Below are 16,459 nucleotides of genomic sequence, written 5' to 3'. Positions count from 1 at the left end.
GTGCTTAACTCTCGCTTCACTCTCGCTTCACTCTCACGTGCTTCACTCTCGCTTCACTCTCACGTGCTTCACTCTTGCTTTACTCTCGCTTCACTCTCGCTCCAGCTTCTTGGTGTTGGCGACGCGGGGTCGAGGCTATTAGCACCCACGTCGCAGGCGCGACGCGGGCGACTTCACAGCCGTGTGGAGACGACGTTTGTCACGTGGCGATGCAACAGGCAAATATTCCTCAGCCGAATTCAGAAAAATTAAGTAAAAAACCACGTTTATTACGCGAGGGTTGTTGTGCAGTCGCCGGTGACTCACTACTGCTCTTACAGAGCCTCGTTTCATTCGTTACATTCGGTTACACCGCAAAGCCTCAACGGAGCCTCCACACTCTTTGCGGGAGGCTCCTGGCAAGTTTGCTCGGCAGGGGCGAGAAGCGTGGGCCGCGAGTGAGCGGTGCCGCTGGGTGCTCTTTGCGCCGCAGCGCCCGTGATGAAGGCGGACTACCTGCAGTGCGGGGAGTGCGGGCGCCGCTTCATGGACTCCTACCTGAGCGCCACGTTTGACTTGGCCGTGTGCGACGCGTGCAGGTGAGCAAACTCCCCCATGCCCCTCCATGATTGCTGAGCGAGGTGCCGCACGCACACATGCGCGCACACACACACACACACATGCGCGCACACACACACACACACGCGCGCGCACACACGCACACACATGCACTCCACGCACACACACGCACGCACACGCACACACGCACGCACACACACGCGCACACACATGCACTCCACTCGCTCACGCGCACACACACGCACGCACACACATTCACTCCACACACACGCACACCCATGCACTCCACACGCACACACGGGAAGCCGCACGTCTCTGTGGTGCATGCGGTGGTTGGTGGTGGTGCTTGTGCATCGTCCTGTGTCGTGGAGGCCCTGTAAGCTTGTGTCTCGTCATTATTATTATTACTACTACTGCTACGCCTGTGTCGTCCATCCAGTAAAGTCTCATTGCTTTATTAAGGCTAGAGGGGCCTGCACTGGGATGTTTAGCCACCTCATCTGTAATTAGTTTGCTCAGTTGTAGTAGTAACATACAGAGTAAAACCTTGGATTGCGAGTAACTTGGTCTGCGAGTGTTTTGCAAGACGAGCAAACTGTAAATAAATATTAATTTGATAAACGAGCGAGAGGTCTTGCAATACGAGTAGTAGTACGTATACGCTTTGTCTGCTGAGCGTCACGTGAGCACAACTGATATACGAGTGCTTTGATATACAAGTGCTTTGGATTACAAACACATTTTTGGAACGAATTATGCTCGCAATCCAAGGTTTTACACTGTACAAGGTTTTACTGTCTGTATGTGTGTGACACAGACAGACAGGTTTTACTGTCTGTATGTGTGTGACACACATACAGACAGGTTTTACTGTCTGTATGTGTGTGACACACATACAGACAGGTTTTACTGTCTGTGTGTGTGTGACACATACAGACAGGTTTTACTGTCTGTGTGTGACACACATACAGACAGGTTTTACTGTCTGTATGTGTGTGACACATATACAGACAGGGTTTACTGTCTGTATATGTGTGACACATACAGACAGGTTTTACTGTCTGTGTGTGTGACACATACAGACAGGTTTTACTGTCTGTATGTATGTGACACATACAGACAGGTTTTACTGTCTGTGTGTGACACACATACAGACAGGTTTTACTGTCTGTATGTGTGTGTCACACACATACAGACAGGTTTTACTATCTGTATGTGTGTGACACATACAGACAGATTTTACTGTCTGTATGTGTGTGTCACACACATACAGACAGGTTTTACTATCTGTATGTGTGTGACACATACAGACAGATTTTACTGTCTGTATGTGTGTGTCACACACATACAGACAGGTTTTACTATCTGTATGTGTGTGACACATACAGACAGATTTTACTGTCTGTATGTGTGTGTCACACACATACAGACAGGTTTTACTATCTGTATGTGTGTGACACATACAGACAGATTTTACTGTCTGTGTGTGTCACACACATACAGACAGGTTTTACTGTCTGTATATGTGTGACACATACAGACAGATTTTACTGTCTGTGTGTGTGACACATACAGACAGATTTTACTGTCTGTGTGTGACACACATACAGACAGGTTTTACTGTCTGTATGTGTGTGTCACACACATACAGACAGGTTTTACTGTCTGTATGTGTGTGACACATACAGACAGATTTTACTGTCTGTACGTGTGTGACAGGTCCAAGGTTCTGAACCCACTTGCCGTACTGCCGTCTCGCAGATGCTTTGCGGGGTAACGGGTTTTTGAGTTTCACAAGCGATGACCATCTGTGTGTGATCAGCCAACCTGGGTTACAGGCGTGCGCTTGCACACAGGCCCCGATGTCGGAATCTCTCTTGCTGGCTGAATACCCATGAACACCCAGTAACCGCTACGCTCATTGAGTGCCTTAGGTTTACGTATTTTGCTTTCAGCAGCTGGTAGTGTTTGACGAGGCATGCTGTAGACATGTAGCACTTCATCCGTCTAAAAGTTATGCATTGAATTGTACGCGTGAGATATATTAAAATGTATTCGAACGTTACCTTTCGGCAAATGGAATAAATACCCATGGAGGGAATTTGAAATTAAATCGCGTTTAAACGCCACCACATCGCAAGATGTCGACACGGAACAGAAGAACACGAGCGGGGGGAGAGCCGCCACAAAGGGAACCGAGAATCCTCGATTCTTGAACTTCTTTTCTCCGCACCGTCCGTAGCCAACGGCCCTCGTTGAATCGCGACCACGACTCGCGGCAGTTGATACGGAGCGGTGGGTGGGGGTGAATGGTGCCCACACACACGCTGCGCCGCTGTGCCGCTGTGCCGCTGCTGCCCTTCTGCTGATGTGCTGCCGCTGCTGCTGCGCCGCTGCCGTGCGCGCCGCCTCCGCTATCGCAGGGACAACGAGGGCAAGCACCAGCTGGTGTCGCGCACGGAGGCCAAGACGGAGTTCCTGCTCAAGGACTGCGACCTGGACGGGCGGGAGCCGGCGCTGCGCTTCGTCCTGCGCAAGAACCCGCACAACCCGCGCTGGGGAGACATGAAGCTGTACCTGCGCCTGCAGGTGAGCGAGCGAGCGAGCGAGTGGTGAGTGGCGAGTGGTGAGTGGTGAGAGAGTGGCCGCTGCGTGCGCGTGGATGTAGGAGCTCGTGAGGGTTCTTCTGTCTCAGCGCCAAGCCACGACACCAACAGATTTACATTACAAAGTGCTGCAGTGAGCAGAGCACCACCTTGTGCCAAAAAGGGGCCCCAGGATGTGACATCACAGAAGGACTTCCCAAGTCCCTCCAATCGCATTCTAGTTGCACTCAGGGCACACCCCTCAAGGAGTGTTTGTTGCATGTCAAAATCAAACCAAACACATCTTACACCTCGAATGAGCCGCATTTAGTACAAAAAAACTAAGAAATTAAATTAGATATAGTTTGTGCATGCTGCACACTCTGTGTAGTTAGTGGCAGTTTGAGTTGGCACGTGTAGCCAGGGTACAGTGCTTCACCTGGGGTAGAGATCTTCACCTGGGGTAGAGAACTTCACCTGGGGCACAGAACTTCACCTGGGGCACAGAACTTCACCTGGGGTAGAGAACTTCCCCTGGGGTAGAGAACTTCACCTGGGGCAGAGAACTTCACCTGGGGTAGAGAACTTCACCTGGGGCAGAGAACTTCACCTGGGGTAGAGAACTTCACCTGGGGCAGAGAACTTCACCTGGGGTAGAGAACTTCCCCTGGGGTAGAGAACTTCACCTGGGGTAGAGAACTTCACCTGGGGCACAGAACTTCACCTGGGGCACAGAACTTCACCTGGGGCAGAGAACTTCCCCTGGGGTAGAGAACTTCACCTGGGGCAGAGAACTTCACCTGGGGTAGAGAACTTCACCTGGGGCAGAGAACTTCACCTGGGGTAGAGAACTTCCCCTGGGGTAGAGAACTTCACCTGGGGTAGAGAACTTCACCTGGGGCACAGAACTTCACCTGGGGCACAGAACTTCACCTGGGGTAGAGAACTTCACCTGGGGTAGAGAACTTCCCCTGGGGTAGAGAACTTCACCTGGGGTAGAGAACTTCACCTGGGGTAGAGAACTTCACCTGGGGCACAGAACTTCACCTGGGGTAGAGAACTTCACCTGGGGTAGAGAACTTCCCCTGGGGTAGAGAACTTCACCTGGGGCACAGAACTTCACCTGGGGTAGAGCACTTCACCTGGGGTAGAGAACTTCCCCTGGGGTAGAGAACTTCCCCTGGGGTAGAGAACTTCACCTGGGGTAGAGAACTTCACCTGGGGTAGAGAACTTCCCCTGGGGTAGAGAACTTCCCCTGGGGTAGAGAACTTCACCTGGGGTAGAGAACTTCACCTGGGGCACAGAACTTCCCCTGGGGTAGAGAACTTCCCCTGGGGTAGAGAACTTCACCTGGGGTAGAGAACTTCACCTGGGGCACAGAACTTCCCCTGGGGTAGAGAACTTCCCCTGGGGTAGAGAACTTCCCCTGGGGTAGAGAACTTCACCTGGGGTAGAGAACTTCACCTGGGGTAGAGAACTTCCCCTGGGGTAGAGAACTTCCCCTGGGGTAGAGAACTTCACCTGGGGTAGAGAACTTCACCTGGGGTAGAGAACTTCACCTGGGGCACAGAACTTCACCTGGGGTAGAGAACTTCCCCTGGGGTAGAGAACTTCACCTGGGGCACAGAACTTCACCTGGGGCACAGAACTTCACCTGGGGTAGAGAACTTCACCTGGGGTAGAGAACTTCACCTGGGGTAGAGAACTTCACCTGGGGTAGAGAACTTCACCTGGGGTAGAGAACTTCCCCTGGGGTAGAGAACTTCACCTGGGGCACAGAACTTCACCTGGGGCACAGAACTTCACCTGGGGTAGAGAACTTCACCTGGGGTAGAGAACTTCACCTGGGGTAGAGAACTTCACCTGGGGCACAGAACTTCACCTGGGGTAGAGAACTTCACCTGGGGTAGAGAACTTCACCTGGGGTAGAGAACTTCACCTGGGGTAGAAAACTTCCCCTGGGGTAGAGAACTTCACCTGGGGCACAGAACTTCACCTGGGGTAGAGAACTTCCCCTGGGGTAGAGAACTTCCCCTGGGGTAGAGAACTTCACCTGGGGTAGAGAACTTCACCTGGGGTAGAGAACTTCACCTGGGGCACAGAACTTCACCTGGGGTAGAGAACTTCACCTGGGGTAGAGAACTTCACCTGGGGTAGAGAACTTCACCTGGGGCACAGAACTTCACCTGGGGCACAGAACTTCACCTGGGGCAGAGAACTTCACCTGGGGTAGAGAACTTCACCTGGGGTAGAGAACTTCACCTGGGGTAGAGAACTTCACCTGGGGCACAGAACTTCACCTGGGGTAGAGAACTTCACCTGGGGTAGAGAACTTCACCTGGAGTAGAGAACTTCACCTGGGGTAGAGAACTTCACCTGGGGTAGAGAACTTCACCTGGGGTAGAGAACTTCACCCGGGGTGGGGGGGATGCCCCGGGGTCACGTGAGGGCGTTCTCTCCGTGTGGACACGCCGAGGGATGTTGTTAAATCCACACGAACTTATCAGTCTGAGCAAATACGCGTTAGATTTAAACACAGATAGCAGAAGGAATTTCACGAACACACAGCCGCCTCTGCTCCATGAAATGTCACTGTACGTATGAAATAAGTCGAGGGCGAATGTTTGTTTACTGCGGTGCCCAGGCTTAGCCTAGCTGTCGAATGGCTGTGACTCCCACACTGCCAGCCGTGAGCCACCCGGGTTCGCTCCACCCACGCCATCTCCCGATGTCCGAGTGTCCGAGTGTCTGAGCCTGCTGCGTGGCTTCCTCGACGAGGCCGATGCGATCCGAGGCGCGAGACGCTGCTGGCTACAGGGGGATGCGCCCCAAAGCACAAAACTACTCACGGGTTATTCAGGACCGATGTTTGGGTTTGGGTCACGGAATGATCGGGCCAAAATGTGTGTCGTATGACCCTCGACCACCCAACATAGCCAAACAAATAAAGTGTCGCGTGTGCAAGCGTTTAATGTTACCTAACATGACAAATTAATTTGTTTGGCTAATGGTGGAGGGTTTTAAAACACAGAGTTTGTCAGATTATTATTACGTGGTCCAACCAAAAAAATCAAACCACAACATTGGCAGCCAAAGCCATCTACGTGGTGTTCACGCTTTGCGGCGTCGTGATTCTACCCCGTTCCGGGATGCCCAACGCACATTTGAGGTCTTCGTTACTCGCATCAATCGGCACCTAAAGTTACCCTCAAGAGGTCCCTCGCTGGCTAATGAGCGCCGGCGTCTCGTGTCGGCCGTGCGGGCGGTGGTGCTGCTGCCAGGTGGAGGGGCGCTCGCTGGACGTGTGGGGCGGCGAGGAGGCCCTGCAGGAGGCCCGCGAGCAGCGGCACCACGGCCGCGACCGGCGGCAGCAGAAGCGCTTCAATAACAAGGTCAAGGGTGAGCGAGCGCTGCCGTGGGCCGGCGTCATTGTCGTCGTCGTCGTCGTCGTTACCGGGAGCAGATGTTTATGGGAGACCGATTACCGCACGCTCCTGCGTGGTCCGCAGGGAGGGGACTTTGAGCTTCGCAGGTGATTGAAGCACGGCTGTTTGTGCGACTTGCATTTCGTTATTTAATATTTACGTGACAGCCCGTCTCAACGTCCGACACATTGCATATTGACAGCGGTTGTTTGTTCTATTATGCAGACGCGCGAGTCCCCGTGAGTTGGATGGGAGAGGTAGCACAGAGGCAATCTGTGGACACTTGGCCAACGGCAGTCCTCTGCGATGCCTTGCGAGTGTTACCATCGCCCTGCTGCTGAGTGCAGTGCGCGCTGGCTTGAGGGCGAACGCTGCAACGTCGTGCGCGGTTTCTGAACTTCGTTTTCTGCTCTCAAATCGGCGCCGCCTTTGAGCCCCTACTGCTGGAATGTGTCCCACGGCGGTGCACGGCGGGCACGGCGGGCACGGCGGGCGTTCACTCGCTTTACGTGTCACAGGAGTCGTCGCGGTGACTGCTCACCTGCAGCGGGCGAAGGCCACGTAGTGCAGGTTCTTACGTCATACTCTCACTCGTCAACTTGAATGAAGGAAATTCATAACGGCTCGTGAATTGATGCGCCGATAGTAATTTTCAGGATGAAACGAAGACGATGAATCAAAGTGCCGTTTGTGCCGATGCCTCGTCGTGCAAAACGACCCGGCCGTGTTCCATCGCGGGATTCGTGTTTGTGCACGACCTGCACCCCGCTGCCTCGACCTGAGGCAGTGACCCAGCTCGTGAAGACCACACCCTGCTCGCTAACCTCCCGCCCACGTCTCTCGGTCTAGAGCTGCGCATGGCGGTGAGGAGCAGCCTGTACCGGAAGGCCAGCGCGGGCCACGTGCACGAGTACGGCCCCGAGCAGCGCGACGACGCGGACGCGGACGCGGACGCGGACGCGTACCACAGGACTTGCGTGCAGTGCGGCCACCGCCTCGCCTACGAGAAGATGTGAGAGCGGCGCCGGGGCCAGCGTCCCGGTGCTCGTGGGTCGGGGGAGCGGCCCCAGAGCCGAGTCGGATCAGGGACCGAGACCGGGGGGAAGCGGCGGAGGAGCCGCCGGGGAGGAGACACGAGGAGCGGTTTTCCAGTCTAATAATAAAGTGAAGCAAAAGGAGCTTGGCTCTGTGGAGCTGGGAACTCGTGCGGAGCAAGGGGGATGTTTTATACACGAGTCGTGCGCTTTGCCACGCAAGGGTGAGCTACACGCAACATTTCTATGTTCCGTATACTTTGGACAAGGAGACGAAACTGCTAGCTTTTTCCAATGAACAGCCTTTTAATGCCAAACACTACCTGCCCGAGGATGTACAGAGCATGTATTTTTGATGCAAGTTGTGATTGTGGTCTGATAAACACCACCCCAGTGGAGTAGTTTTTATCGGGGGCCCTCCAAGCTGCCCCGCGTTGCTCCGTCGCGAGCGCCCAGCGGCGTCTCCACGTGCGCACGCGTTGGGTCTCCACGGGCCCTCACGGGAGCCATGTAACTAACAACACAGCGGCACGCGGACCGCACCAGACAACGCCCGGAGGGGCCGCCAGGCAACTTGGCCCACAGCGAGGGTGAGGCAAACACCCACCACTCACTCACCCACCACTCACTCACCCACTCGCTCACCCACCACTCGCACATTCACCCACTCGCTCACCCACCACTCGCACATTCACCCACTCGCTCACCCACCACTCGCATATTCACCCACTCGCTCACCCACCACTTGCTCACCCACCACTCGCTCACCCACCACTCGCTCACCCACCACTCGCTCACCCACCACTCGCTCACCCACCACTCGCTCACCCACCACTCGCTCACCCACCACTCGCTCACCCACCATTCACTCGCACATTGACCCACTCGCACATTCACCATTCACTCGCACATTCACCCACTCGCTCACCCACCATTCACTCGCACATTCACCCACTCGCTCACCCACCATTCACTCACTCGCTCGCCCACCATTCACTCGTACACTTGGGAGACATTGTTGTTGACCCGGCCGTGTGAATGGGCCGTGCTCGTGAATGAATGCTGCCTGGTCCCGTTTGGCTGCTCGCCCTGTGGAATAGCCAACCCGAGTGTAGAAGAAGAATAGGGTGTAAGTAGAGGGTGTGTGCGGCATGCACTGAACCTGGAGATCGCGCGTACAAGAAACACTCCCTCACAAGGAAGTGGTGACCAACATCCCACTCGGTGTACGGCCCTCCGGGAGAGAAAAAAAAGTTTCTCTCGGAGAATAGAAAATAATCTGTCCCCCTCCCTTTGGTGAGAGCCTCTTGGGTGGGAGACGCCGTGACAACCTCGCCCGTCAGCCACTCTGCACCGTGACAACCTTGCCCGTCAGCCACTCTGCACCGCTCGCCACCGTGACAACCTCGCCCGTCAGCCACTCTGCACCGTGATAACCTCGCCCGTCAGCCACTCTGCACTGTGACAACCTCGCCCGTCAGCCACTCTGCACCGTGACAACCTCGCCCGTCAGCCACTCTGCACCGCCCGTCAGCCACTCTGCACCGCTCGCCACCGGGCTGAGACGCCGTCTCTCTGGTGGCAAACTTCCAGCGGGGTGCCGCTGCTTTCCCCGCCTCCTCTCTCACACAGCGCCCATCGCACTGCAGCTGGACATGCCGGACGTCGACGCCTGTTAAAACGTCCTCGAATTCGACTCAATGGGCCCACAACGTCGGCTGGGATGGACGCGACACCAGGACTCGCGTGGGAGATGATTGCAGCAGCGCGAGGCGGTTATCGACGATTATGTAACCGTAGATAGGAACTGGGTTGAAAATGGACATCGTGTTTACATATCTATGATGAATTCAGGCAGAGCAGAGTGAGGACTTCCTTATCTGGTAGAATGAAAAATTGTTTAGTTTTACAGTTTAGATAATGGGTGGTTTACTCAGCAGTCGACAGACGGACAGGAATGCGCAAGACCGGCAGGCGAGGTGGTGGTGTGGCGTGCCCTTGGTTGTAACAGGTCGGTTCGGAGCGGGTGTCCGCGTGTGAAAGCGGCGAATGCGTTGTTGCTAAGCTGCGGCCCCCCAAGGTGGAGTGGTTTCGTGCGGAGCGCCATCGGAGCGCTGCTGGCGGAGGCCCTCGGCACTCGCGAGCCGAGGACGCCGCTGCGAGTACACGCTGCTGCACGCGGACACAACAACACGCACGCATACCCCGTGCTGTATCGCACCACACTACACTGGACTGGCATTAGAACACGAGGTTTTGCTGGCTGACTGGAGGGGAGGGATGGCCACGTCCATCGGCTTTCTGTAAATATCAAATAAGCTAGAACTGGCCTTGCTGTCGGGCCCCTGCTCACCAAACCACACCTGAACCATCTCACTGAAGGCCACTTGGGAGCCTTGCAACCTCCACTTCATACAAACTCGCCACCTATATCTCACCTATACCACGTGTGGATGTTGTGTCGGCCAAGAGGGCGTTTAATCGATTCACTTGATGTTTGTGTCAGATCGCGAAAGTCAAATGTTTAGGAAACCCTCCACCTCACAACCAATTAATAAAGTTATCACGTGCACAAACATGTCGGGTTATTACTGCTTCAGCAGCACCACCGGTAGTGTTGTTGGAGCGCTATCGACACCACACTAAACCATTGGGTACAGATCTCTCGCTGGTACTGAGCCAGCATCATCAGGCAGTGGTCAGAAATATAAAAATGTCCCCTCGTCTTGCGCCTTGAATGTTAGTGCATTGTTGAATGTTGCAGTGCATTGTTGAATGTTGCAGTGTGTTGTTATACGTGTCGTGCTAAATGTTAATCTGAGATACTGGTGGATATGGTCATGATTAAATCACTTATATTAAGGGACTGTGTGAGGTTTTATTGATCCATACATTCTGCAACTCAGGATCCTGCTGTGGAGATCTGTTAACTTTGGGATGTGAGGGTGGTCTTAGCATTGATACAAATAACATCCAGCCTAAACACGAGTAACTGATGTTATCATTGATACAAATAACATCCAACCTAAACACGAGTAACTGATGTTATTTAATTCGACCGAGCGAAACAATCCAGACCAACCATAAACAAGTGGCAATTATGTCTGCAGTGATGGTGCGAATTGAGAGCTGACATCTTGAGCAGCAGAAGAGGCATTGAGAGATCAGACCAAGCACTGTCATTGCAACATTGAAATGGAGAAGGCAGATCAGAAGAAAATGTCAGAGGTTTTATTGCCAAAAAACCAGACAATGAAATAAAGGCAATGCTGCTTACAAAACGTGCAGCAGAGCCAAAGGCGACGACACAAACTCGGTCCAAGCTACATTGCCTCTCCCGACTGTTGGGGACACGCATTCAATCAATGAAATGAAAAACATTAACTTAGAACGGTCTTTTCACTTTGACATTCAATTAATGTAATTCCTCGTGATAATACACCATGTTTTCCACAGCATAAAAACCCAGATGAAGTAATAATCTGCAAACTCGTCACCCTGCTCATAACATCTGCCTCTGTGGCAAGATCCCAGACCGTCCCGGTTGGGTCTACGGGGCTCACATTCACGTCCATGCCAACAAAACCAGACTAACAATATCCACGAAGGGACAATGAGCTAACTGGGTGGTGGCGGCGACGACACCGATAGCACAGCAACAAAAAGGGCCTTCTAATTTTTCCTAAACCTCGAATCTAATGTCCAGCAACTTGTTGCACGTTTAGCGCGAGTGAACACGCGGAGACGCCACTGCCGACGGTTTGGGGTAAAAAGCGCGGCGCGGCTTCCTCGCCGAGTGGCGGTGGCGAGGCCGGCACAAGGATTCTCTCGTCGGCGTTCCTCGTGTTCCCGCGGGCGGCGACGGCGGGACGGAACGTCACGCCGTGAGGGCGCAGAACTGCTGGAAAATGGCCAGGATGTGCGGGTCCAGCTCGCTCGTGAACAGCAGGTTCTCCAGGGTCCCCATGTACAGCTGGATCGTGTGCTGGTGCTGCGGAGAGGTGAACGCGTACAAGAGGAGCGCTAATCCCTCGTGAACAACACCCGCTGGGCCGGGCCACCACTTGCAGGGGCGCTCTAACAAAGTGTGAACACGCCGGGAGGGCGATTGCTGTCGCTCGGCAGCGGCGACCGACAGCAATCGCGTCGCGACAGCAAGCGTTAAAGTCGCGCGCGTTAAAGTCGCGCGCGTTCAAGTCGCGTGCGCGCGCTGAGCCAGCAGTGCCGGGAGCCCAGGTTGAAATCCGGGTCAGCCGTCCGAGACGAACCTGGGTCCTTATGCGCAGCGTCTGATGGTCTCACCTCACGTTAGTGACTGATGACTGCACACAGCTGTAAATCACTGCTTATTGTACTAAACCTGACCTCAACCAGAATAGATAATAATAATAGGGTTTTCCCCCTTTTTTCTGGCAACAAAACTGAAACCTTTTTACGAAGATTCATGTCTGCATTAACCACAATACCTGCAGTCAAAATGCAAACAAAAAACATACTATGACAATACATGCATTGTCCTTGAAACTGATTGGTCCACACCAAGGGACGGCTTTCTTTTGAGCCTCAACCCAATTGCATTTTGACTGCAGGTATTGTGGTTAATGCAGTAACATGAATCCTTGTACAAAGGTTTCAGTTTTGTTGCCAGAAAAAAGGGGAAAACCCCTATTATTACATTTTGGTACTGGCAAAGGAGGTCTAATGATACAGAATAGTAGAGTGAACCGCTCTACTTGTCAACATAGCTGAAGAGGAGGCAATCCTGTGGGTTGTGACATTGGCCCGAGAAAGACCTCCAAGCAAACCCCACAATTCTGGGTCGCTGTGCGATCCAAGATAAAAACGCGTCACTTTGCCTGGACACCGACGGTGCGATTAGTAGCCTGAGCATCGACACTCTTCTGGAGGGTCCTAGTTGAGTAAAGTAATCCCAAATTAGTAATTTCTAGGTTAGTTTTCAGCATTGTGATCTTTGGACAACATCTGCTACATTGTGTTTAACCCCGAGGCTTTCGCGCCCAATATCCATAAGAGGTTTTTTTTTTGTTAGATCACGATCTAACCCAAAAAAAAAACCTCTCGTGTCTCACACTGTGTTATTTGTTTAGCTATGCTAGGAAACTGTAGAGAACAAACTCTACGCAGAAAAGGCATCCGAATCGGGAACGGGACCCAGGTCATTCTTGCTTTGAGGCGCGAGCATCACCATCGGTCCACAAACCTGGAGGAAGATCTGCTGCAGACGCTCGATGCAGTTCTTGTACCAGGGCGTCCTGCGCTCTGTGCCGCTGGTCTCGCAGCGTACCAGGTGCTCCGTGAGGATCATGATGAACCGCTGGGTGCAGCAAAACAACGGCGGCGTCAACGGCGCAAGCGCAGACGCTGGCACAGAGTCGCCACGCGGGACACTCCGCCAAGGATCCCCAACCAGCGGCAGAGACCGGAGAGACGAACGCCGTCTCGTCTGTATACCGTCTCGTCTGTATTGTCTATTTTAAACATTCTTTACCCAGGCCAATGTTGCAAACTATACTATCGACGTCCCGAGTTCGCACCCGGTTAAACAATAAAATGTTTTGTATATATTTACATATAATTTGTATACACTTTCACTCATCCTTGATTAAATGTTGAAGAGTGTGAGCATATGAAATTATTTGAATCGATGAATCTCGCTGACATGGTCTGGAGACTGTATTTGTCCAGTCGAGTGGCAGCATTGCGCTTATTCAACTTGTCGTGACGCACAAACTTTCAAGGATGCAGCAGCAGCTCGCGATGCTGCCAACGACAGCCTTTAGTCTGCTCAAGCGTCACAGGAATACGCACAGCACAGCAATGTTCACCATCAGTCGGAGCTCTCACCTCTAGACATAAAGACTCTAAATTGCAGTCTCTGAATTGGAGCTGTGCAGGTTCAGTGTACGGGTCACTGCACTGCCACTCACACAAGTTATCATCTTATATTTTACACCCTCAAACACTTTGCAGGAGAATACGTGCCACTGCGTCTTCATCCCTCAGCCCGTGAACTCGCTGCATCAATGGGAATTCCTGGGACTGACTGCTAATGTCAAAACCACACACCTCTGCTTTGGGTCAGTACTGTAATATTGTAGTTTAACACGTAGGCTTTCACGACCAATATCCATAACAGTTTTTTTGGGTTAGATCACGTATAACATGTCATTAAACCCGCCACCACCCGACACAGCCAATTAGTAAGGGTTGTCCCGTAAACAGAAAATGCAAATTCGAATATTGTAACGTTCTTACCTGCCCCTACTAGATGTCTGTGAAAAAGAGCTCTATAACTCATCAGATTCCTCCAGTATATTCTGATTCTGAATATACAACATGAATATACAATATGAATATACGATATAAATGTACAATATGAATGCACAACATAAATGTACGATATGAATATGCAATATGAATATGTAATATAAATATACAACATGCATATATAATATGCATATACAATATGATTGCACAGTATGAATGTACAATATGAATATACAATATGAAAATACAATATGAATATGTAATATGAATATACAATATGAAAATACAATATGAATATGCAATATGAATATGCAATATGAATACGCAATATGAATATACAATATGAATATACAATATGATGCTTTAGGTGTGAAAGATTAGCCGATGACAAACCTCCACTGGATCTCTGCAATGCAGCTGTGAGAATGGTCAAGTATCACTGCGTGCATTTAACAACACATTGAGGTGTGCAGCATTGCATGAACAAAATTACTCGGCCTAATGCAGAACCGTCGACTGAGAACACGTGGCCACCCCAACAACCGGCAGCAGTGAAACAAAACGGTTTCACCCTCATTGGGACTCATCGGTGTAATTGTTCATCAATTTTCGCCGCTGCCATACGGGTCTGGGAGCCCCCAGGCCCGACACGTCCACTCCGTGTCCCAGAAGCCTCTGTGGTAGGCACCGCCACAAACTCCGAGATCCCAGCTCTTGATAAGAAGCTTGCTCGAAAGGTATCAATGTCGATAAAAAAATGTAAAATGGACTCGGAGGCGCCGGAGAGGCAAAGTGTAACGAGCACGGCGGAGACGTTCGCAGATGCCCTCTCTAAGGGATATGCACGGAACAGCTGCTCACAAGGATGGCGAGAGAGCAAAGACCCGTGACGTTCCAACTGAGAACGTTAAATGTGCGAATTGAGAGCTGGCAGCCGGGAATTAGCTTTTCCAAATAAGGCATCACACACTGTGACACGCACAGCGGACGTGCACCGCCTTGGGACTGCAGGCAGCCGTGAGCTTCGCCATCCAGCAAAAGTGCTCGGGGGATAACAGTACAGTACGTGAGTTTGCCACCCGGGGAGCAGGCACGGGGTAATTTGAGCCACACGTGAGCCAGCGCAGGAGAATCTGGTGATTAACAGGAAAATACTGATTTGCGTGAGCGCCCGGGGAAAGATTACCGTCGTCAAGCCCAGAAAAACGAGTCGGGTAAATGGCACTAGAACTCTGTCTGAACCAGAAACTCGATGAGAATTTTCTCAAATGAGAAACGATGAGGCATCGGCACTTCAATCTTCCGTTTAAAGCCCTGCAAGAGCCCAGTGGTGGAAATTCCACGTTCCTATGGTGGTCAGTGCGGATCAGTGAAGTAGGGGGAGGAGTGGGCAGCACCGGTTTCAGGTGTGACTGGCCTTGGAGTGCTCCAGGGTCCCATGCTCTCTCTTTAACAGACTTCTGGAGTATGTTATGCAAGAGGCGCTATAGGATGACAGGCAGGAATTTCAACTGCAGGGCAGAGTCTAAAGTGACCTGTGTTTTACAGGTGACATTGATATTTTACCAACGAATAGGATTCGCTACAACAGCATCAAAGGTTAAATATGCCACGGAAAGGTATGGACACGAGAGATCAATACCAAGAAGACACGGGTCAAGTTAACAGAAAGGGTAACAAAGAATTCAATCATTGTAGATGGAAAGCCACTAAGAGCCAGCTCAAATATCTTGGCCGCATCGAAGCTTAAGATGTTTGGCGTAAAAAGGACATAAAAAACAAGACTCGGCAACTGCCGCCCCTTTGTGAAACAGGAGCACAAGTGGACATGTCGAGAATTCTCAAGAACACCACAGGAGACACCTCTGAGCAGCTTCTGGGTGTATTCAGTAGCGATGTGTTAGCGTGACGCTTGGACTCTAAAGAATAAGAAAGGGAAACACTGCAATTCACAGGAAATCCTTGTGCAGTAAGGAACAATTAAGTCCTGGAAATAAGAGACACAAATAGCCGAGGCTGCCAAGTAACGTCAGTGCAGGAAGCTGCAATATTTTGGACTGGGATAAACGGCGACCCCGGTTGTGAGGGACGGTGGTGGAGAGAACAGTCGGAGGCGCGAGGGAAAGAGGAAGACCGCAATGAGACCAGGCGTCGAATGTTAAATGCGAGGCGGGATGGAGGCTGCCTCGCTTGAAAGACATGGCGACGGACAGAGACAAGTGGAGAGGGCACGGCGAGAAGATATCGGTGAAGGAAACGGTCGTGCCCCGGTGGCCCAGCAAGGCCACGGAACTAGCAGAAGGCGGAGCGCCGTGCCACGGAGCGCCGTGCCACGGAGCGCCGTGCCACGGAGCTTCGTGCCACGGAGCACTGTGCCACGGCTCCACCCTGACCTGCACCACTCGAATAGGGCACATGCCAGAGCGCAAGGCTTACACGCCCACAAAGCACAACGACGTAACACAGCTCGCCCAACAACAAAAACCGTAACATAATACACACCCCGGAAACCACAGCACCCCAAGTCCTACACACGCAGCCTAACACACCAATCCCAACGGACACTCA

At 52.2% G+C, this 16,459-nt stretch overlaps 2 protein-coding genes across 3 annotated transcripts in view; one reads left to right on the top strand and one right to left on the bottom strand.

Annotated features, from left to right (window-relative positions):
- XPA (XPA, DNA damage recognition and repair factor) overlaps positions 1–10,465 on the top strand; it is a 37,459-nt gene extending 26,994 nt beyond the window's left edge. For both annotated transcript variants that reach the window (XM_032953799.2, XM_076066756.1), the window contains exons 4-7: positions 473–578; positions 2,982–3,147; positions 6,426–6,543; positions 7,419–10,465. In XM_032953799.2, the coding sequence (XP_032809690.2) occupies positions 473–578; positions 2,982–3,147; positions 6,426–6,543; positions 7,419–7,585 (557 nt within the window). In that variant the 3' untranslated portion in view covers positions 7,586–10,465. The remainder of the gene's footprint in view (positions 1–472; positions 579–2,981; positions 3,148–6,425; positions 6,544–7,418) is intronic.
- Positions 10,466–10,819: 354 nt separating this feature from the next.
- Positions 10,820–16,459, bottom strand: part of NCBP1 (nuclear cap binding protein subunit 1) — a 41,462-nt gene continuing 35,822 nt past the window's right edge. Inside the window, exons 22-23 of the mRNA XM_032953798.2 lie at positions 12,825–12,938; positions 10,820–11,594 (exon numbers count right to left, since the gene is read on the bottom strand). Coding sequence (XP_032809689.1) covers positions 11,481–11,594; positions 12,825–12,938 — 228 coding nt within the window. The 3' untranslated portion in view covers positions 10,820–11,480. The remainder of the gene's footprint in view (positions 11,595–12,824; positions 12,939–16,459) is intronic.

This window comes from Petromyzon marinus, chromosome 13, assembly GCF_048934315.1.
Source record: "Petromyzon marinus isolate PM22_M1 ecotype Great Lakes invasive population chromosome 13, UKy_Petmar_22M1.pri1.0, whole genome shotgun sequence".
Classification (NCBI taxonomy): domain Eukaryota; kingdom Metazoa; phylum Chordata; class Hyperoartia; order Petromyzontiformes; family Petromyzontidae; genus Petromyzon; species Petromyzon marinus.
This window is presented reverse-complemented; position numbering and strand designations above follow the sequence as displayed.